The sequence below is a fragment of the Mus musculus genome, chromosome 2 (assembly GCF_000001635.26).
Source record: "Mus musculus strain C57BL/6J chromosome 2, GRCm38.p6 C57BL/6J".
Classification (NCBI taxonomy): Eukaryota; Metazoa; Chordata; class Mammalia; order Rodentia; family Muridae; genus Mus; species Mus musculus.
The window spans coordinates 10,221,149-10,244,808 of record NC_000068.7 but is presented as its reverse complement, the minus strand read 5'-3'; the positions used below and the strand labels follow the sequence as shown (position 1 = coordinate 10,244,808).

The window sequence follows — 23,660 nt, the reverse complement described above, 5'->3', positions numbered from 1 at the left end:
GATATAGTTATGAACCAGCTCAACACAAAGTTTGAACTTACTTAAATCCTTATGGATTTTTTGAATGAGCATATGTATGTGTATGTGTGGGAGTGTGTATTTTCACATGTGGCACAAGCACTTGTGCCTTTGTACATGCCAAAGGAAGGCATGAGGTATCCCTCTATATCACTCTCTGGCTTATTCACTAAATCTAGAACTGGGCTTCCAGCCAGCAATCCCCACGACACTAACTTACAGGCATGCACGTGGCATCTCACTGCTGGGATTTGAACTCAGGCCCTCATGCTTATGCAACAAGAGCTCTCACTAAGCCATGTCCCCATCCTCAGTACAAGATTTTGTTTTCTGTTTTGTAACCTACTTGTAGGTTCTAGAGTGTAAAATTTGTAGATTGCAATGTCATGTCACACCATCAAAGGTTGGACACTCCCACTCCACAGCCTCATAAGCATTACCGTGTGAGCTGCCTGCAACCCTCGGCACTAAAGATCAGCCCACACTCAGTCAGTGACAGGTAAAGCGTAAAAGTCACTAGAAGGTTGAGTGTCATAGTCAGTGACCATGGTGGAAGTGTCCCTTTTGGGTCACACAGATGAGACTATAAGCCTCGGCCCTGTTTTTTTGCCTCTTCTCCCCATTTCTACCTCTGCTAAAGATAAGCAGAACGGCCTTTTCCTCAGCAGAGTCTCAGAGAGCCAATACCCATAGTCTTCTCTTACTACACGGGAGATTCCATTTCTTCCTGACTTAGACAGAAAACATGACTGGGAATAACCTCTCTGCTCTGTGTAAATATATAGATGGGGAATCAGTGTGTGTGTGTGTGTGTGTGTGTGTGTGTGTGTGTGTTGTGTGTGTGTTGGAACTGTAAGTCTGGAGGAGTCCAGTCTTTTCAAATGGCAAGGAAATCCATGTCTTCCATATGACTCCAATACTATCTCTCAGAAAAGACCCTGAGTAAATTCAGCGGCTCTAGCTGTGAAGGGCCTCAAGCCCCGTGTGAATGGCAGCATAAAGAAACACAAGGTGAGGGCTGGAAAGATGGCTCAATCAGTAAAGGCAGTTGCATCCCAAGTAGAGAGACCCGCGCTCAACCCCTAAAAAGCACGTAAAAAGCCAGGTCTGATAGCCAGCCTGCGCTTTTGAATCTCAGCAACGGAGAGTCAGATGGATCTCTACAAGCTCCGTGTCAGCAGCTCGCACCTACTTGGTGAAGTTTCAAACCAATGGGAGATCCTGTCTCATATAAAATGTGTAAGGTCACTAAGAAATAAAGCTTGAGGTTATCTTCTGACAACCACACACATGGGCACCCACCCACATACAAATGTGTGGTGAGGAGGCTGGGGGACATGATATGACAAGGAGTCTGTCTTAAATGAAAGAAGCAACACCCATCTTTGGCACCCGTGTGTATGGTGACAGCTTTGCCTAACCGTTGTCTGAAGTTTCTGCTGCACTGAAAACATAAATCCTCACACACGGGGAAGTCACTCACTTGTTCTAAGAATGTGTGGAGGAGCCCAGCAGTCATCACCGCAGGCAGCGTCCAAGAGAAAGGTTTGCTTGCATTCCACAACTCCCAAGCACAGAAGAAAGAAAGCACATTCCCTCCAAGGGTCAAGGGTCGCATGGGACACTCTGTGCTCCTAACCCACAGCTAATCCCCGGGATGTCCCTGGCAGTGTAAACACACACGTCTGGCTCATCAGCAGCAGGGAAAGAACAACAACTTACAAGGGAAGATGCAGACACTGGGAGAATAACGCCCAGACGTTCTTCCATCAGGACTCTTAGTATATTACATTCTTAGAAGACACTGCCAAAAGGAAATTGACTACATCTTCAGTGTGTGCTTAGCTTCAAGGCCAGGGATTCAAAAACACACAAAAAACAAGACAAGAAAACAAAAATCCAAACCAAAACAAAAAAATCCTGCCTGGACAGCCTTCATTTTTGTAACACTGTTTTTAACTTTGGGTAGCAGACACCTGAAGCACACTTCAGCTCTATAAACACAGTAAAGAGTAGAGTGAGCTTCCACTTTCCACCTCGTCCCCGGGCACTCCTGCCAGGCTGGGTCATCTCCTTGGTGTTTATACAATGGCTTGTATGGTTCTCATTCACGTGCTTGTGTTGCTGAACAACAAAGGGGAACGAGGATGTTTTCTGTGAACTCCCATTTTTTTTTTTTTTTACTGGCTTCAGAGAACTCATAAAATTTCTTACTCTAAATTACACATTTACTTACCTGATGTTTTAGAGATTTTAATTCTTGGGTCATATGTTTTTTTGAGATCAGGTTCTGAAAAGGACACAGAAAAGAACAGTTGAAAGATGCATTTAAAGACGTTCGGAGAGGCACTGGGAGCAGCAGGTGGAGATAAGAAATACACAGCAGCTTTCGGATACATTTATAATAACTATGAGAATTAAAAAGCCAAAGATCATAAATTCCAGGCAAGCCCAGGCTCTAGAGTGCAACCCTGTATCAAATAACAAAACAAAGACAAAAGCAAGAACTAAAAAGATTCCCCACCCCCAAAAATGATCCAGGGCCAGTGAGATGACTGGGCAGGCAAAGTCACTCACCTCGTCACCAAGCCTGATAATCTGAATTCAATACGTGAGACCCACACAGTGGAGGGGAAACAGCCCCTCACATTGTCCTCTGACTTGTATCCTGCGCACCACCCTTCCCTACCTTTACCCCTCCCCACAGGAACACACTCTCACAATAAGTAAACTCAATGCAATAACATTCCATGAAAGTAGACCAAGACAAGAGTCTCACTGGCTTTGCCAGCAGATGCTTCGTCTGTCTGAGACGGGAAACAGCTTGTGCTGAAAACCCTGAAAGCCTCCATACAGTTCCAGGACTACACACCCAATGGGAGAGGCATGCCGTATTAATAGAACACCCATTCTATGCTAAAGGACACCTGGCTTCGTATTCACTGCTAGCAATATTCCTTCATGGAATTTCCCATTGTCCCCATCTACAGGCAAGTGACTGTACTCTCGGGGAGGTCCCCAAGTCTGTCCTAGCTGCTTGGGAGGGTCTGTGGATCCGAACTTCATGTTCCCTCTACCTTTGTAAGTGCTTGTCAAGAGTTTAATGTGAGAATTAAATTAGCCAGCATTTGTGTGATTCTAGAAGGGACTGGCTAAAACTTCAGGCTCCTTTCTAGGAGATGGAAATTTGACAAGAACTATAAAGATGTTACCCATTAAAAACCAGGCCACTTGCCACATGGTGGTCATACTGATGATGTGGCCCTTGGCTTTAGTTTAAATTTTTTCCTGTCACTAAGAATTCTGTTAACTCTCATCAAAATGAGTGGTGTGTAAATCGTGAATTTTCAAGAGTGCACATGTTGGCTTTTTAAAATGTGTATAAACAATATGTATTTCTGTTTTGTTGAGACAAGATCTTACTACACAGCCCAGGCCGGGCTCAAACTCACTGTCTTTCGGCTTCAGTCTGATGAGCTGACTTCAGTGGGCAACGTTTCTCAGCCTCTTGCCATTCTTTTTCACGCTCTTGGGAGCTACAGTTTAGAACAAGTATAGCTGTTTGAGGTAGCATCTGGTGACTGTGCCTTTCATATAGGGTCATTGTTTACAACACAATATGATAAAGAATAAACCAAACTTCCTTTGAGGTTCCCTTGGCCTTACAAGGAATTAGCTCTTACACGCCGGCCACCCCTGAGGCTGTGCTACCTGGCTGCTTGCCGGCCTCTCGAAGGTTCTGCACCACGGTCGCAGGTCCTGTAGCTGCAGACATGCCATAGGTGTCCTCCAGCTGGTTTGTGCGGAGCCCTGGCTTCCTCAGCTTCATGGAGGTGAAGGGGGTGAGGAAATGATAGTTCAAGGCTAAGTCCTGGGCCTTCTGCCTCAGCTGCTCTTTCTCTTGCTCACTGTTGCTCTGCCTCCAGGAGCTTAGCAGCTCCTTCACAGTGAGGTAGCTCCAAAGTCGCTCAATGTGGTTTAGGTCCTTCCCGCCATCTCTGGCTGAGCCAGGTGTGACTGAGACATCATTCCCCATCTTCCGGAACTCCACGGGGATGTCTCTTTTTAGGATGACAAATTTCTTACTGTTGCTGGCAGTGACCTCCACATGCAGTTGATCAAACTTCTTGTCCACCATCTTCCCTGCAATCACTATCTCAGAGCCATTGAAGTAGTTAGGGAACAGGGTCTTGGTGGCATGCTCTACTACGTCAGGAGGATAATCTATGCGGATGTCAGAAAGAAGCGGGGTCCGGATCTCATCATAGAACCTGCAGAGGTAGGACAGAGAGAATCAAGGTCTGGCTGGGCGTCAGTCCTGAGGGAAACCAGGCTCTCCCAGAGTATGGGTCTGACTATGCACATGATCACATTCCACACTGCATTGTTAGGCATTTTAACAGCAGATGGCACAACAGTGACCTGAGTTCCTCTAATGAGTGACACAGAGCTGAGAGGTCTTCCAGGTCTGCAGAGGAAGGAAGACAGCAGCCTCCTTAGAATCGATCAAAATTTCCCACTGCCTAACCGACCCTTACTTTCTTGAAACAGTCTTCATTTGATACAATCCTAAAATTCCTCAAAACAACTGATAAATTTCCGTTGAACACACCTAAGTTTCTCAAAGTGCTATTTACAATTTGCTGTTTAAATTGAACTATATGAAGGTTTTGGGGGCAGAACATTAAACTTGGGAAAGCCAGTCTGGACTTTAGATAGTGCTTTTGTGTGGTGTAGTGTTTCCTTCCATTAGCATTTCCTGTGGGCCTGTTACGTGGCTGCTTCTGGCTAAGGAGCGATGCTACTATTAACATCTCCCTTCCAGAGATCTAGAAACTGAGGGCCATGGGGGGGGGGGGTCTGTGTCCTCTTCCTTGCTTTAGGACACATGGCTCCATTTCCTCAAATGTCATCCTTAAGCCTGAGACAGTACGTGTATCTCTTTCAGACTCACTGACATTTTCTAACCGGGCATGTGCCCATCTGCCTACAAAGGAAAACCCTCAGTGTCTGTTGTGGACAGCTATGCCATGAGATCATGGTTTCACCCCTGCAATATAACTAGAACTAGTTATAACTAGTTCCAAGACACGTGCTTGGAGTAAAACAGCCCATGTTCGCTTCTGTTTCTTTTCTTTCTGTTGGGTCTAGAGATCACAAATGACAGTGACTCAATTTCAACACTGCAGATAAGAATAATGCCTAAGGAAGTGGGGCACAGAGCCCCACTTGGTCCCTGAATACAAGAACAGAGACTAACCTTTAGCAACCATTAAGGAGACTCACACAAACCACTTAGTGAGCCATTACAGCTAGATGTGTCCGTGGGGCATCTCAACTTCTATTTTTATCTACTATCTTCTAGATATTTGTGAAGATCATAGGAGATGATGAATATAGAAAATGCATGGCTCTACAAGTCTGCCCATTAAACTGTCATCATCTATAATCCTCATTTTGCAGAAGAGGAAACTGAGGCAGAGACAGCCTTCAAAGCCTACCTAAAGTCACATATTAAACTCAAATCTGACTGCTTTCAAAAAAATGTTATGAGCCAGGCATAGTAGTACATGCAAGAATTACCAAATACTGTAGGGTCAGAGACAGCAGGATAACGAATTCAAGGCCATTTGGGGGAACTTAGCAAGATCCACATCTCAAACAAAAATAACAGAGGGGCTAGATCACTGGTAAGTGAATATTTGTTTTGTATACATAAGTCCATGGGCTCAATTACCAGTGCTACAAAAGAGATAATTTTAAATATAAGAATAAACCCCACGGTAACATTCCTTAATGCAATGAACTGTCTTCATTTCTGGGAGATGAGAGAATAAGGCCCAGAAAAAGTCACCCTTAGTTCTGGGTTCTTACTACGTCTACCCTCAACCCCTGGTTACGAGAAGACAGACAACAGACCCGATGAGCTGTGCGCCCGCCTTGTCCTCCTCATGAACACGCCTCGTGAGACCGCAGTTCTCCAGCGAGAGTTTCTCTAACAGTTTGAAGTCCACGTCATCGCCAATGCCAACGGTGAAGATGCAGATCTGACCTCTGGTGGCTTCCTTGGTGTTGCTGAGAATCTTGAGGGTATTGGTCTCCCCAAAGGTGGGTTTCCCATCGGTGAGGAAGATGATGAGGGACACACTTCGGTCTTCAATGTCATTCTGGGCCACGTAGTTGTTGAGCAGTTTGATGGCAGCCTGAAGGGCCCCATTGATGTCTGTGCCTGTAGGACATTAACACAGGACAATTCATGGCTTCTACCTCTGAATGCACACTCACGGCTGCAGCTAACCTTCAGACATTCAGACTCTGGGTAGGACTTAGATATAGTGGTGGTGACTTTTTGAGAATCTGACAAGCGTTTGCTAACTATTTTGTAAGTGATCTGGAATTATCCTACTGTAAAAACCTTCTCCTGTGACCAGGGAGGTATAAACACACACACACACACACACACACACACACACACACACACACACACACACACACACACACACACCACCCTTGTAACTCTCCCCTGCAAAGGTGTTTGTCATCAGCATCTCTGATTAAAGTGGCTAGACAGTGATTTGAGCAGATGCTAAACAACTGTTTGCCTGGTGTGTGGAGAAATTGGCAGTTGATTGGCTGAGGGGTAAGAGCCTGCTGTAGTAGTGTTTCTGGATTGCCTAAAAATTCCATTCAACTTGTCAGCCCCCGACACACCATCAGGAGGATGGTGTTCTTGCCGTAATGTCAGACATCTGTTTCTTTCAATGAGTCCTTCTAGAGGCTTGAGATAAAATGTATATACCAAACCCCCTCATTTTAACTAATTGGGCTTTTTTTTTTGTAATTGGCATGAGATAAAATATATATATCAAAATGTTTTTACATTCTAAATACTGTTTTTAGTAAAATGTATGGTGTGTTGGAATGGGAAAATGTACCATGTTTAGAAGAACCAAATTATTTCCCTCATTGCGTTCTGTCCTTAAAACAGACTAGAAGCTGGATGCAGTGATGTATATGTATATTCCCAGCATTCAGGAAGCAGAGGCAGGAGGATTATTGAGAGTTTGAGGTCACCCTAGACATCGAGACTGTCTCAAAAGAGAAAAACAATAAACAAAAGAAGAAAAGTAGATAACCTGTTCTAGTGACAGATACACCTTACAAGTCGTCGCTAGAGTGCAGAGTACAGACAGGTGCAAAAGATGCAGCCGAAACAGAACCCAGAGATTCTTTGAGCCATTGATTTGTCTTTTGATTTTTTTAATCATGTGTAATTTCATCTCAGCTTTGCGTGTGTGGCCATGAACATGTAGCAAGCATCTGTATTCTCTTTATTCAGCACTAATAGTGCCAAGTCTCTTCCTCTCCTAGAGGCCAGGAGAGCCAGGGCAGAAACGTAGCTTTGGCTTTCGTGCTTGCACACATACACGCGAGGCCCATCAGGTCTCAGAATGATGGCTGTGCTGAGGCAGGGCGTCTTCTGTGTGCTCATCAGCACTGGGCTCTCCCCACAGCAGAGTCCTACGCAGCTGCCCAACCATTCCACAGAGAGCTCACTGGATGCTCCAGTACCAGAAGGAGAACTACATTTGGGTAAAAAGTAAACGGCACATTTGATCTTAAGGAGAACAGAGCCCGTATCTGCTCTGGCCCTTCAACACACTTGGAAGAGTTTAACTCTCTCACTGTGACAGTCGGGCTACCATCCACCCTCTCATTTTATGGACGAGGAAAGAGGCAAATGGCTAACAAAGGGTGGAGCTAGGTTCAAATCCAGGAAAGCAAGCTCCAGAAGCTATGCTCCAACCTTGAAAGAACAATTCATTGAGAATGTGGAGCCCTCTGATGCTCTCCAGGAAGGGACAGGCAATGAAGGGTCAAGGATAAAAAGAGCAAGAGATAGATTCATGGTTAAGAGCTTCTATGGCTCTTGAAGAGGACACACTTCAGATTCTAGCACCCATATCAGGCAGCTCCTAACTGTCCGGAGGAATAGTGCCCTCTTTTGGCCTACGTAGGCACTTGCACACAGGTGGTACATACAAACAGGGAGGGGAAGGAGAAGGAGAGGAAGGGAGGGAGGGGAGAGACAAGGAAGGAGGGAGGAAACAAATAGGGATTCTTAGGTTTGGGTTCTAAGTGAACATATTACATATCAGCTCTTTTCTAAGATGTTTATTGCCTCTGTGAGACACTAAACTATTATGTTAATAGTAAGCATAGTGGTATTCACTAGCACACATTTAAATCAGCAGATAATCACCAAGCCTGCATCAGGCACTAAGCAGCATGCTGAGCCTTAGGGGGGGTCATAAAAACGAACCACTTTATTTTAATAGGTAATAACTATAATATTAAACCTAACCTTTTATTTCCAATGCCTAATGATAAAACAGTTCTGGTAACTGTTAGAAAATGCCAGCATAAGTCAAGGTGCTGGCCATGTGTCACAAGTTAAACAAGGAGTTTAGGTGGGAATTTGGGCCTCTGTTTTGGATAAGAAATGATGAATTTGGCAATCTTCACATGGGGAAAGGCTGACGGGTGTGTTTGGCAGTATTTCCAGATAGTGATAGTAGAATTAAAAGACATGGGAACTCTACAAGACAATGTAGCTGTCCTTGGGAAAGGGTCTGGTACGGGGGACTGGTGCGAAGGCTCTTCAAGTCAAGACATTTGCTATGCGAGTCTGACAACCTGAATTAAGTTTCCAGAACCCACAAATGCTGAAGGAGAGAATTAACTCTTCAAAGAAGCCCTCTAACTACTATATGGCCACCATGGTCATATGTACACCTCTCCCCAGTAATAATAAATTTAAGATGTTTTTCTTTTTAAAGAAAGGAACAACATACAACACAGTGGGCTGTTCACTAGTTTTAGAAACTGTGTTGCTGCCTTCATGCCCCTGTCTCAGTCTTCTGCACATATACCCGGTGCAGCATTTGAGGTATGCATGCAGTGACTTCAAGTGCAGCCCTTGCCTCCTCCCACTGCACATCCATAGCACAGCCCAGAGCATCTGAGACTGATGCTCACTCACCATTGCTACAGCTCAGGCAAGACCATACAGGGCAGTTACATCTGCCATTGCTTGAGCACATACAATATTCTGGGTCATGCACTTGGCTTCAAGTTTCCATCAAGGGAGAGATGGCTCAGCAGTTAAGATCACTTCCTGTTCTTCCAGAAGAGCCAAGTTCAGTTCCCAAGGCTCATGTCAGGTGACTCACAACTGCCTGCCACTCCAACTCCAGGGGACTGCATGCCCTCTTCTGTTTTCCATTGGCACCTCCACGTAGGTGGTATCAATTTATAGTAATACACACATACAAGAAAAAATTTAAAAGCCTCAAAATATTCCCCAACCAAGAACAATTTGCCAAAACCAACTTCAGGATCCATATTGTGGATGGATTTTCCAACTGTTACTTGTCATGATTAACTTATGGTCTAGGAAATGAGAATTTACCCACTCGGAGACATAGACACCTGGGGAAATTATCATTGCTTCTTCTGTTAGTATCAGCGCCAACTCCCAAAGTCTTGTCTCTTTGCAGAGAATGAGTGTATGGTCATGCCAAAGCTGGATAGAAGGGCTGTCAGGAATCATTCTTACCTCCAGTGGGTGACAGATGGTACATGTAGATCTTGCCATTCCTAATGTTGTCAGGAGTCACTGGTAGTAAGTGGTCCTTCCACATTTTAATCCGATTGGAGAACCCAATGATATTGAAGCGATCCTGGGGTCGGAGGTCATTGAGAATTGTGACGAGAGCCTCCCTGGTCTAGGCGAAGACAAAGTGCAAACTGGTCACCTCTGAGCCCATTTGCCCACATGTCCCCTGACTTAGAAACTGACTACTAGGACCAGCTTCAGGGTTTATACTTAATGTCTGCCCTGCTGGAACATGGTCTAACTATGTGACAGCTGGATAGAGGTCATGAGTGTTTCACTCAACACTAGGTTGGATACTGCTACCAACCATAGTGTATCAGGTCACCGAGTCTTCACAACTGACATCTTTCAAAACTCTTAAATGAAGGTTTGATTGTTGTACATGTGCTTATGTGTGCATGAGTATGTATGTGAACTCACACTTGACATTATCACATGAGCCGATGTCCGAAGACATTTTGTGGACGTTTTCTCTTTCCACCATGAGTCTTGTGGATTGAACTCAAGTTACTGGATTCAGTAGCAAATAGTAATTTTTACCTTTCTGGGCCATCTCACAGACCCCAAACATGATTCTCCTGAACTAGAATGTTTTCCTGTGTCACTTTGTCCATATCTTTCACCAAGAAGCCATTTGTCATTTCCAGAAAGGTGGCTAAGTTCCACTATGAACGTTTCCTCACTGCTCCAAGGAGGCCCACCATTCCTCTCTCTAGCTGGTCCTTGACTTAATACACTCCTGCCATCAAGCACATTTCAGAGTAATGGCAGCTTATTTTATGCCTTTCCCCTTAACTGACGTTAAATTTTCAGTAGGTGGGTTTCAGTACCAATCCTACTACCCAGTAACAACCAGGAAGCAACAGACAAGGGTGTACTGGTGAATGAATGACTTAATATTTAACAAATTATAAAATTAAAGATACTAGGAATATATTTATGGTAGTTTGAGTGAAAATGGTCCCCATAGACTCATAGGGAGTGGCATCATTTGAAACTACCAGGAGCTGTGACCTCATTGGAGTAGGTGTGACCTCATTGGAGTAGGTGTGACCTCATTGGAGGAAGTGTGTTACTGTGGGTAGGATCCGAGGTTTCAAAAGCTCAAGCTAGGCCTAGTAGCTCTCTTCCTGCTGCCTACAGATCAGGATGTAGATGATCAGCTTCTCTCCAGCACCGCGTCTGTCTGTCTGTCTGCCACCATGCTTCCTGCCATGATGAGAGTGGACTAAACCTCTGAACTGTAAGTCAGCCCCAATTAAATGTTTTCTTTTATAAGAGTTGCCATGGTCATGGTGTCTCTTCACAGCAATAGAACAATGACTAAGACATTATTATCTTTTCAGAGATTTTATTACATGTATTTGTTTGTGTGTGGGGATAAGGTGTGTGTTCTCATGCAATGTCAAGTGTAGAGGTCAAAGGACAATTTGTGTGCGTAGTTCTCTCCTCCCATCATATGGACCCCAGGGTTGGAACTCAGCTTATCAGGTTTGGTGGGAAGAATCTTTATCCACTGAGTCATTTCTTTGGGTGCTGTTGTGGGATTTTAAAATATTACAAACTCTCTGAACCAGAGTGACATGGGGATATGCTATAAGGAAATGAATCTGAAACTGGGCATGGTGCTACACACTTGTAATCCCAGAACCCAGTGGTAGTGCCAGGACTGAGGCTAAGGTCATATGGTAAGACGTTGTTCCTGAAAGTGGAGAGAGAGTTAGTGGGAAAGGGGGAGCAAATAGGAAGGAGGGGAGGGGAGCGAGGGGGAGAGGAGGATTTGTGACAAACACTGCCATGTCTCATGAGTACTGTCATCAGATGTTTAAAGAAACCCAGTATGAAGTTAAGAATATGCATTGCATACGTGCCATAGCAAGGACCCTGGGCACATTATTTACCCTTGGTTCAGCCCTGGGAAGGAACATGGCTGCCCCGAAGTTATCCCATCAGTAGAACTGGGATGACAAGCCTGCCTCATCCTTCATGAACATTATTAAATCAGGAACAAGATGAACTATGCTCAGAACGGAGTAGAGCTGATGCTTGATGCCTTTGCTATTGTTTGGTTCCCAGTGAGACACACGAGGAGAATTCAGAGAAGCACTGGCTTCCGGGGATGGAGGAAGAATAATGGGTGATACAGATTGTATGTCTGCTCTAGCATTCTCCTGGCCTTTCCCTGAGTGTTGTGGACCTTGATTCATATCCTGGATCCAGACAGTTACTGTACCTTCTGCCTCTCCATCCGTGGAAAACTTCCCACCACTTTCCAAGTCTCCCTTCTGAATGTCTCCCTCTTCCTCACTCCCCAGCCAGCTTTCCATCCTGTAACTAGGTGCTCACTTAAGATCTCACAATCCAACTCTTGTATTCCAAAGGAACCTCCAAAATCCACTGCAGAAAACTAGAATGGGTGTGTCTGCATTTACAACTCTCCATTACACCCTCTCCCACGGAGCTCAGTGAGCTGAGATCTTCTGGCCCGATCGTGCTTTGTCCAGCTCCCTGGTGTTCCTTGCTGAGTTACTGTTCTGTACATTCCCACCATGTCGTCATTCTGGAGGCCTGAAAAAGCAGCAGAGTCTAAAGACATTGCCAGAAGTATAAAAGAGGATGAGGATAAGAAGAAGGATAAGGAGGAGGAGGGAGGGGAGGAGGGGGAGGAGGAGGAGGAAGAGGAAGGAGAAGCAGGTGATGGTGATGTTGATGATAATGATGATGATTTTAACAGCTACCATTTCTGCTCAGATGATTGGCTGGCTCAGTCCTCGTCATCTGTGGTAAAACCTCTAATCAGTATTCCTATTTGTATAACGCAACTTGGGTGCAGAGTACTTAAGAATTGTGTCACACAGGAGACATGATTAGAACATAGGAAGTCTTGTGCCAGGACTCACGCTGGGATCCAAGACAGTGGGATCTGCAGCTCCAAAACCATTGGAAGCCAAGTACATTGGGTTAGAGCCTTTCCAGTGTGCAGCTTATCTTGGTAACTGTTCCAACTCGCCTGCCAGGCTCTCCTCCTTTCTCTGTGGGTCTTTTTTTGGGCGGGTTTTTTTTTGGCAGCAGCAAATGGATTCGTCCTCTGTAACATCCATGCAGAAGCACTGCAGGAATTCCACATCCACCCAGGAACAAGAACAATGGGAGTATTTCATTAAGACTATCTCCTTGCCCTTTCTTGGGGCTGTCACCCTCAGTCCAACTCCTCGCCCTTCCCAGAGCTGTCTCCTACTTCCGGTTCTTCCAGGAAAAGAGAAGCACAGAAGCATCTATTAAACCCCATAAAGCTAGGAAAGTCCCTGTGTTCTGTCTCTTCCCCTCCTCCTGGCTCAAAGCCTTCTCTCAACAGCAGACCATTGATGCAGAGGGTTCTTTTTCCTTTCCATGTTCTGACTCCCATCACCAGGAAACATGGCTGAGCTTCCTGAGACAATACACAGTCAGCACTTCCTCAGAGACATCTGTGAGATGTTCTTTTATGAAGGCACATCCTTCATAAAGCCTGATTTGCTCTGGCTTCTGGAGGTCCCCTCCCTTTCTCTGGTGTTTCCATCGTCTCCCTCGGGGCTTTCTCATTACTCCTTTTGATGGAAGAGTCATAGGATGTCTTCTTTAGCCAAATTCCCAACTTGGCTCTCAGACCTCACTCTTTCCCACAACAAATTTATCTTTATTCAGGTTTACAGCTACCAATTCTTTTCTCCAAGACTTCGAGATTCACCTCTGGAATGCACTTCTCTCTAAATTGAGGACAACTTGCCAATCAGTTCTCTAGGCAGGAAGGACCCTTGGACAGCTTAGACTCAATGTATTGAAAACTGGAAACTTCATCTTCTTTCTCAAATCTGTTGTCCTTTGTTCTTCTCTCTCTCCTGGGCAAAGAAACCTTCAGAAACCCTGAAGCCCAACTGACAACTGTGGCTGTTGTGTCCAATGTTATTCCTGCCCCACCTACAGCCCCCAAATCCTTCAGCTCCCAATCCTGGAATTTCAGCTCTTCTTTCTAGATATCCTCAGGATTGTAATCTGAGTGTTCTCTGTTTGCTGTTGTATTTCATTTTGTTTATTAACTTACACACCTGCTTGCATAACCTTATTTGAGACAAGGCATGTAGCCTAAGATAGCCTGTAATCTGGTCTGTAGCTCAGACTGGCCTTCAACTCACGGATTCTCCTGCTTCCACCTCACCAGTGTTGAGCTTCTACTCATGTCTGGTAGTTGTAGCAGTGATGGTGGCTCCTCTTCCTCTTCCTCTTCCTCCTTCTCTTCATTTCTTCCTATTCCTCTTCCTCCTCCTCCTCCCCCCTCCTACTCCTCCTTCCCCCCCTCCTCCTCTTTCTGAATCTCACTATATATCCTCTGCCTACTGCAGAAACACAGGGCTTTTTCTGCCCCTTCCTTCCTTTGACTTCTGAGTTGTAGAATTAAAGGTGCATGTCACCATGCCATATTGCTCTTCATTTTTGTAAGAACAGAAGAGAAACGTAAAACTCATACAATCCCATTCAGCTAGCATTAATCACTGTCAATGGTTACAGGGTGCTGGTATGCTGTAGGGTACTTTGAACATTTCTAGTGTGTGTGTGTGTGTGTGTGACTGTGTGTGTCTGTGTCTGTAAGAGGGAGAACAACAGAAACAAAAGAGGAGAAGAAGAAGAAGAAGAAGAAGAAGAAGAAGAAGAAGAAGAAGAAGAAGAAGAGGAGGAGGAGGAAGAGGAGGAAGAGGAGGAGGAGGAGAAGGAGGAGGAAGAGGAAGAAGAAGAAGAAGAAGAAGAAGAAGAAGAAGAAGAAGAAGAAGAAGAAGAAGAAGAAGAGGAGGAGGAGGAAGAGGAGGAAGAGGAGGAGGAGGAGGAGAAGGAGGAGGAAGAGGAAGACAAAGAAGAAGAAGAAGAGGAGGAGGAGGAGGAGGAGGAGGAGGAGGACGAGGACGAGGACGAGGAGAAGGACGAGGAAGAAGAAGAAGAGGAGGAGGAAGAGGAAGAGGAAGACAAAGAAGAAGAAGAAGAAGAAGAAGGAGAAGGAGAAGGAGAAGGAGGAGAAGAAGAAAATTCATTTAGAAACAGAGAGGAAATAGCCAGAGACACAACATTGTTAGGGAATATGATGAATGTAAGAATCTATAATTGTCTGGGAGATGGGCCTCTGGGCGTGCCCACGGACAATTACTGTGATTACATTAATTCAGGTGGGAAGACTCATCCAATGGGAGCCAGGTCTGTATAAATGAAGGAGAACTGAGCCTAACAAGCTTTCATCACCCTGCTTGTTGACAATGGATGGGATGTGATTAGCTGCTTCAAGGTCTGGCCACTTGCCCTGCCTGTCATGGTATGAGCTAAAATACCCTTGAACTGTGTGCCAGAATAAACCCTTCTCTCTTAAGTTGCTTTTGTCAGAGTGCTTTATCATTTCAATAGGGAAAGAAACTGGTGCACGAAACAAGATCGGATAGTATTGAGAGATGTCTCATCACTGAGAAACATGAGTGGTAAGCTCACAATGACTGAGGCACAAGCTATAGTAAGAATATACTATAAGTAGTTAGATGTCTGCACTCTGCTGATGTGGGTGGGGAGTCCCAACACTCACACAGTGGCCCCAGGCAGGGAACAGCTCATGCCAGGCTCCTTGCTTGTCTTTTCTTTAACAGCTAGCTCACCTAGCATGAACATGAGACAGGTATCATTTCCCAAATAAAGCATCTAGCTAGATTCCTGGAAGGTCTGCAAGCCTGTGCTCAAGAAAGACAATATGCAGCTGTTTTCCTTAGCTCGGAGGGACTGGGAGCTGCCTCTGGTTCAAGAATCCTTGTGAAACGCAGTTGTTTGTTTAGGTGCTGGTATCTCTAGGGACTCTTAAGCAGCATGTCTCCTTAGTGCGTATTTTCCCCATCATGCTGAATATTCATTCTCTGTGGTTATTCCGTCTCCTCATCTTCCTCTTGAATAAGGAACTGATCATTCCTCGTGACCTTTTAAGGCCTCAGATGTGACCTATCCTCCTCTGCACCAAGAGAAAGCAGGCCAGCAGCTGACAGTTGCTCCATTTCCAGTCCCACTAGAGCTGCCTAGGGTGATCTCCCAACCCATTCCAGAGGGAGTTAAGAGACAGCGAATGCAACTGCTTGCAGCTTCTCTACCCTCCCTTAACCTTTGACTGGCTTTTTTCCAACTGGGTGGACTGATCAGCTTCAGATCTCTGCCTTCCCTACAAGGATCTAGAGGCGCCGGAGGAACATGGTGAATGGCCACACAGCAGATTCAGTGTTAGTGGGCTTATGCTGACCTCTCTCTGCATCGTACTTACATGGCGAAGAGTAACAGAAGCCTAGTCAACCTTTGTCCAAGAATACAGTCCAGAAACAGGGTTATACATGCCAGAAAGATCAGAGGAAGTCCAGAGAGCAGAGAATGTGTAATCTAAGCTTCTATGAGCCTGGGAACCGTCCTAGAGGCGAAGGAGTAAATCATGAGGGGCTAACTGGATGCCCTTTCGGGTTCCTGCCAGGTCAGACAAGGTTGTAACTAAGATGTATATGTTTGGATACAGGTGATGGACAAGGTGGGCTACCACCTACCAACACCCTTCTAAAGGCTGAACAAAATGATAGAGACCCCAGGAAACCACATGTCTTAGATTTCTTCTTCTATTCTCAAAGCTCTCTCTGGGCCTTCTGTATTGGAGAGAGGCCAGAGAACCCCCAAAATGTGCTACAAGGAACAATTGTGCCCCTAAATTCATTCATGAATAGGTAACCAAAGTCAGTAAAGTGCTTACTGTTCAAACATAAAGAGTTGAGTATAAACCTCAGAGTCTACATAAAAAAGGCAAGTCTGATGTTACACTTATTCCAGAGAGAGAGAGAGAGAGAGAGAGAGAGAGAGAGAAAGAGAGAGAATGTGAAGCTTGCTGGCCAAACATCCTAACCTAATCAAGTCCCAGTCAGAGACCTTGCCTCAAAAACAAAACAAAGAAAAAAGACTGTCCCCAAAGCAACATGGCTAGTTCCTGAAGAAGGATGCTTGAAGTTGACCTCTGGCCTTCATACACAGGAAAACAAGCAATGTTCCCATATGAACACATGCCCTGCTCTACATGAACATAGTGCACCCACATAACACACACACACACACACACACACACACACACACACACACACTACATACACAAACACAAACAGGTATTCAAAATTAATTAAAGCCGTGTATGTGGGTACATGTTTATAATACCACTACTTGGAGCTAAAGCAGAGAATTCCATGGTTCAGGCAGCTTGGGCTAACTAGTTACATCCTGTCTCCCTAATTCTGATGTGTTCCATAGAGTCTCAGAGGAGGAAAGGGTAATTAAGGTGGAGGTAGTCTGATTATGGAGAGGGGTTAAGTGTCTGATGTTAGAGTGTTACTTATGCTTCCAATAGGTCACTGTTCTTTTTAATGTAAAATTCCACAATGGGACACAGAGGAGAGAGAGAGATGTGTATAGCAACTGCAGAGAGAGATGGGAATACTAAAGAGGGGGACAATTATGATAAGGCAAGAAACCCAAATGGATATGTCTTCAGAGAGAAAAATAACGAATTCATGGAAAGTCTGCTAAGGAGAACAGAGAACTCTTAGAGAGATCAGCCAGCAAGAGGCCACAGAAGGACATATGCTAGTTTTCAATAGTACTGATCCACAGTCAACACCCATCCATGCACCAGCTGACACATAAGGACCAACTGTGAACATTGTCCAGGCATGTCATCAGGAAAAACCTTGAATCTTCCAGGCTGTATTTGTATAAAAGGATATAGAAAGATATGCAAAAATATTTAAAAATATGCAAAGTATAAATACAATGTCTGTGTGCAAATAAATGGGTATAAATATATTTATTTGCCTAGTGAAGCTAAACCTTGGCCTGGGTATAGCTATTTGACAAGATCTCTTCTAATCCTAGCTATTTAGAATATCAAAGGTTAAAGATTATTCTCTGCCTAACACTGTTCTACTGTGACAAACTTCTCATCCTGTGTGTACTTTCCTTGGATTAAAAGAAGAATGAAGTATTTTCTTCTAAGACAACATCTCAGAAGTCCATTCCAGGTCTGCCTTAAGTAAACTATGACGTAAACCTTTTAATCTCCATGAAATTCATCCAGGAATTAGCCAGAATCTAAATAAACCAAAGCACAAACTCTGCTTCAAATCTTCCCACAGTCCCTATGGTTGGCCTTGGTCCTTCCTGCTCCCATGGACGTGATGAGAAGCATCCCTCAGTGGTCCCCATAGAAGGCATAGCTGGGCTCCTAGATATGCAGCGACCTGATCCTCCTTCCGTCCCAGGGGAGGTAGCACTTGCAGGCAGCTCTGTCTTGTGCGATGTGGATACTGCACTAAGCTACACTTAGAGATGAGAGTTGGAACTTTGATTTCTCTCCCTTTCCATCTTCCCAGCAAAGCCACACCCATGCAGCTGCAGGCCCTTGGCACATCTCTCAAAAGCACAAGCTCTCCCCTACGGTGGCTATTGTGCTGTGAATGGTGATCAGTGTTCAATAAGACCCTCAGAGAGAGGTCAGTGGAGCCCATGCCAAGCCCAGCTGTTGCCCACGCCTCCTCACCACTTTCATCAGGGTACTCGCTGACACAGCTCTTCCTAAATAGCTCTGCGTCTGTGTCAAACCATACAGGATATAATTGACACAGAAGGCTTTTGTACCACAAGTCCTGAGTTGTTGGGTGTAAGACAAGGTGCCCCCATGACATCATAGATGAACCCAAGTTCAAGGGAAAGAGTTAGTAGCCACACTGTGTTTTCAGCACAACAGTGCTGTTGTCCCTGCACTCAGTCCCACATACATCTCATTCTAAAATGTTTACCAAGAAGCTGACATTTTCTTGTCCATTGGTACCCATGGCCCTTGTGAACGAACCCACGAGAAAAATATCTTAAAGCACATGGGTTAGAGCAACCAAACAAAGAAGTCTGAGACATTCTGGAAGTCTGATTAGAACCATAGAAGAGAGAAGTTATCAGGAAATTTATACAATGCAAACAGCCTCCATTACTGAGAAGCAGAGTAGAAAATGGAATGAACCCAAGGCACACAGAGCTCCAGAGTGGAGAGGGAAAACTATGCATGCACTGCCTCCACCCACCTCCTGGTCTGTCAATCACGTGGTCTTCCTCCAGGAAAGAGACTCTCAAGAACCAAACATGATGAAAAGCACCGTGACTTAGCCATATACAATCAAAGTAACAGGATTGCAATAGTACATTTCCCCCCCAAAACAGTGTGAAAATGTACTTGGATAAAGTGGAGAGCTTGGACTTCAAGTACTTTTACAAGAGTGTGATTTGTAAGCAGAGCAGTCTACCCCTGCTTACGGATTGCTGGGATTACAGAGAAGAGCTTCCAGACTTGTCATGCTTTCCTTTTTAATCTCACTCCACTGTTAACATCCCCCAACGCAGAGCATACTTCATTTAAGACTCAGAAAGCAATTGGGTCCTCTGCAAGAACAGCAAGCTCTCTCAAGCACCAAGACATCTCCTCATCCCAGGCCTAAAGGTTGAGATCACTTCAGGACTGAGTCAAAGCTTACAATGATGGTTAGAAATAAAATTACATCGAAATTAAAGGCTGAAGATGTTTAGATCTTCTCCCCCGCAAGAAAAAACCCAGCAAAATAAGCATAACTTAATCTCTTTAGTCTCTGTGTTCGCGTGACACCACTCTAACATGAGGGACAGGGTACCTTACGTCATCCTCTGGCTCAAGTTAACAAGAGTTTCTAGCGCTTTGACAAACATGCCAAACATGAGCCTGATGATGTCATGGTACATTTTTCTAGAAAGTTCTTTGCCAATAATATTTCTTTACATCTTTATGTCATTCTGGGCACATCCATGTTTTTCATATTGGATATGTAACATATTCAAGCATTGTAACAGTCCTGGTTTTTGGGACAGGATCTCATGTACCCCAGGCTGTCCTCAAACTCATGTAGCTGAGAAGCATGGCCTAGAACTCTTGACCTTCTTGGTTCGACATTCAGTGTGTGTGTGTGTGTGTGTGTGTGTGTGTGTGTGTGTGTGTGTGTGTGTTACAGAGTTGCACCACCACACCCAGCTTGCTGGGTATCATGTTGACATCTAACTGAGCTATACCCCTAGCACTCAGGGGTTTCTTTCCTGGGTTAGCTCTGTTGAAAGGTTAATGCTGCTAGTAATTTATTCCTATTGTTGACTTCATAGCTCTCACCCTAGCCAGAATATAACCTTACCATCTGGTCTTGATTGCCCTATCAAAACTGCAGGCTGTTTATCTGCAGATTTGTTTCAGCTGGAGTATAAGATGTGCTCCACGGGCCTGTATAGCAGATGCTTGGTCCCCAACTTGTGACACTATTTTGGGAGATTATAGAGACTTTATGAGTTGGGCCCCAGTTGGAAAAAGGGACCAGAGGTGGGAGTAGGGCACACATTTGAAGGTCCGTCCTCTTCCCCCTTCTCTGTCTCACTTTCTTCACCCTGTCCACCAGAGGTGGACAATCTCCTCCTCCAAATGCTCCTGCCTGCTTTGACACTGACTTAGAATCAATGCAGCCCCTAGGACTGGAAATGTCTGCATCATGAACTAAAATAAAGTCTCTCTCCTTTAAGCTGTTCTCTCGAGTTTGCAGAGGAAACACTGCAGCCCTGGGTATGGCTTCTTTATTCAACTGAGTATGTGCTGTCAAGAGAGATTTACCTAGACTGAGCATATAGTTCCGTCAGTAAAGAGTTTGTTGTATATTCATGGGCACATGAGTTTAGATTCCTTAATATCCATGGTTTGTTTGTTTGTTTGTTTGTTTGTTTGTTTTTTAAACCACTGGGTAAGGCATCTTGTGTCGTAACCCTGTTGCTGGGGAGGCAGGGATAGGAGGGTCTCTGAGGGTCATGAGCCAAATTAGTGAGCTCAAGATTTAGGGAAAAATCTTGTCTCAAAAATGTAAGGTGGAGAATGACTAAGAAAGACACCTGAACCCCCAGGCAATGGACAGAGAGACACCTTGGTGGTGCTCAGTCAGGGGCAGAGCAGGTGGCAGAGCAGGTGGCAGTCCTTTGTCCATTCTAGCTTGATGCCTGGCTTGGTGGCCAAAGCTGTTTTGTGACTAGGACTCATGAAAATCAAATTCAGGCAGCACAGCACAGAAAGAGGAAGACAGACAGAGACCCGTGGACAGCCCTGCCACCTACAAACCTGCCCTCCAGTGCACAGCACAGGTGGACCATAGACACCTGCTTGCCAACACACCACACTGTGTAGATGGAGAATGTCACGCAGGGGTCTGACATCCATGTGGCCAGCCTGCAGTGGGAGCCACCACAAGAAAGAAGTGGAGCAGCTTAAACACTATGAAGAGGGTTGAAACTGGAGACTCGAGGGTGGAGAGGTGTAACTAGTCATGAGCGGCCAGCCCCCTCACCTGGGGTCATAGTGAGGTTCCAGCCTGAGCTGCTTCTGAGGGCCATGTCTACATCTGTGGCTATGCAGTGGCAAGGGTCTGTGTCAATGTCCATGGCTCATATCTCCACTGCAGAACATGAGGATGTCCAGAGGCTGAGGCAGCTTCCGGGGACCATGAGGATGTCCAGAGGCTGAGGAAGCTTCCGGGGACCATGTGGATGTCCAGAGGCTGTGTGGAACTGACCCCACTTCACAGGATGAAGTGCTCTGGAGAGCTGGGCCCATTTCTCACCACTGGTAACACTCAGTGGGCCTCATTCAGGCAGTACAGTAGAGCTGGCCCTAATGGCTGGAGTGTGTAAGAGCTGACCCCATCACTTGTCTGCCCTCTGCTGGGAAGGGGGAGTGAGTTCCTGTAGGGTAATACTCCCCACCCCCGTACTTGTCCCTTGCTACCTGCAGTAGTCCAGGAAACCTGGTCCTGAGGGCAAGAGAACTGGGCACCACAGAGGAGCCAGCCCTGAGGGTGTGAGAGCAAGAGAGCTGGCTCAGCCCTGCACAGGATTCACCACTTGGGAGACTGGGGCCCTCGCCTTGACTGGGCAGCACAGTACAGCTGGCTCTGGAGTTCAAGGTACAGGTAAGCTGTCCTTGAGGGTGTAAGAGCAGGAGAGCATGACTCTGCCATGTTGATGGCAGCATGGGGTTGCCTCCCAGAACAGTGCTGGAGAGCTCACTCTGGTAGTGCAGATAAGGGGAAGAAAGCTGGTGGGCTGACCACCTCTGCTACCACCCAGGCCCAGACCCAGGGCTCTGAGATGGCCCTTCCCCAAATCTACAGCATCTGCAAACGGTTGGGACAGGTGAAAGAGCCAGTCCTGTTGGTCCAAAACTGCAGGATCTCCATGACACAGGACAACAGGCTAATCGGGAGGAGTCCTAATGAGGATCCAACATTGACGGTGTCACAGAAGCCAGAGATCTCGAACTAGATCAATGACTCATTGCAATGACCATTTGCAAAGAAAAATGTGTGGACAGAGACAGACGGATACACTGTGGGAAAGAATGTAACACACTACAGCTTCCATGATGAGTTGGTTTCTATGCTTTGTTTTGTTGTTTGTTTGTGTGTGTGTGTGTGTGTGTGTGTGTTATTTGGGAGGGTTGCGAGCACAAAGGGTGGATATGTGGGGACAAGGGGGTGGATGAACAAGACTAGGATGCATGATGAGAAACTCACCAAAACTCAATAAAAATTTTGAAAAACAGAGAAAGACACTTGATATTACCTACATACAACTGGACACACTTGTACACACAAAGAAAAACATACACACGCACAAATACACACACGATATATAAATCTTCCTGGTGCTGATATCCTTCACCCACTATCTGACAAGCTTACAGAAGAAAATGACGGAGCACCTGGTCCCTACTGTCTACTCTAAATGCTAAAGTTTATACTGCCAAGCTGTATGTTCAGTCTGTGAGACCCGCCTCTTTCCTCCTGCAGATTCTTGATGTCTGACTCTTCAACTGGCCTTTGTCCCATTCAACTTTCCCTTAGGTCTTGAGTTCTTGTGATTCCTGGTTTCTCTGGTTTCATGCCCAATGCTAGGGCTCTCACACTAGCATGCTCAGGGTATGGAATGCAGGAACCATAAAAGAGAAGAACACACAGAGAGGTTGAGCAAAAGCCACACTCAATGTAGAATTGTTGGACTATTGTGTAATACATAAACACGGTTTATCAAAGACTTAGATTGTATATTCAAGAAGCATTTAGAGGAAGCGGAGCTCTCATCTGCCAGGCAGGGAGAATGTTGATGTCACCTTGTCCCTATCCATTCTCCCATGCTCTTAAAGTCACCACAGAGTTGAACAAGTGAGACTTTTGTTATTGGAGGGAAGAGGCCATTAAGCCAGCTTTAGTGTTAGTGGAAATGAAATAGTTTTGTTGATAACTCTTTCTTGTCTTCCTTATTTGTTCTAGGAGTGAATTCAGAATAGAAAATGCAAAGGTTTGCTCAGATATATGGAAGGGGGGCAAACTTAAGTCTTACAGAAATGAGCCTCCTGGCTTAGCTACCTGGGGGAAGTATGTTAGTTATTTTCTCATTGTGTCAAAATACCTAATGTAAGAAAACTAAGGGCTTTAAAAAAAGAAAAAAAAAAAAAACTAGCAACCTGAGGGCATCATTCATCATGGCAGGAAAGAGGTGGTAGAGAAAGCAGAGGTGTTCCAGAGGTGGCAGGAGGAGGAGGTAGCTGGGCAGACATGCTCCCAGCCAGGAAACAGAAAGACAGAGGCTGATATTCAGTTTGCTTTCTCTTTATTCAGCGTTTGGGACTCACATTCAAAGTTGCTTTGTGGCCTCCTTGGGCATGAGACCTAATGCATATGGTATGCATACATATATTCATACAAGCAATTCACTCACACTCATAAAATTAAAAAAAAAAAAGAAGAAGAAGAACTATTTCACATTCAGAATGGGCCTTTCATCG

At 45.2% G+C, this 23,660-nt stretch overlaps 1 protein-coding gene across 2 annotated transcripts in view; it reads right to left on the bottom strand.

Moving 5' to 3' along the window:
* The window catches only part of Itih5 (inter-alpha (globulin) inhibitor H5), a 102,994-nt gene that overhangs the window by 11,721 nt on the left and 67,613 nt on the right, over positions 1-23,660 (bottom strand). For both annotated transcript variants that reach the window (XM_006497435.1, NM_172471.2), the window contains 4 exons: positions 9,638-9,806; positions 5,938-6,247; positions 3,730-4,289; positions 2,255-2,308 (listed from right to left, as the gene is read on the bottom strand). In XM_006497435.1, coding sequence (XP_006497498.1) covers positions 2,255-2,308; positions 3,730-4,289; positions 5,938-6,247; positions 9,638-9,806 — 1,093 coding nt within the window. The remainder of the gene's footprint in view (positions 1-2,254; positions 2,309-3,729; positions 4,290-5,937; positions 6,248-9,637; positions 9,807-23,660) is intronic.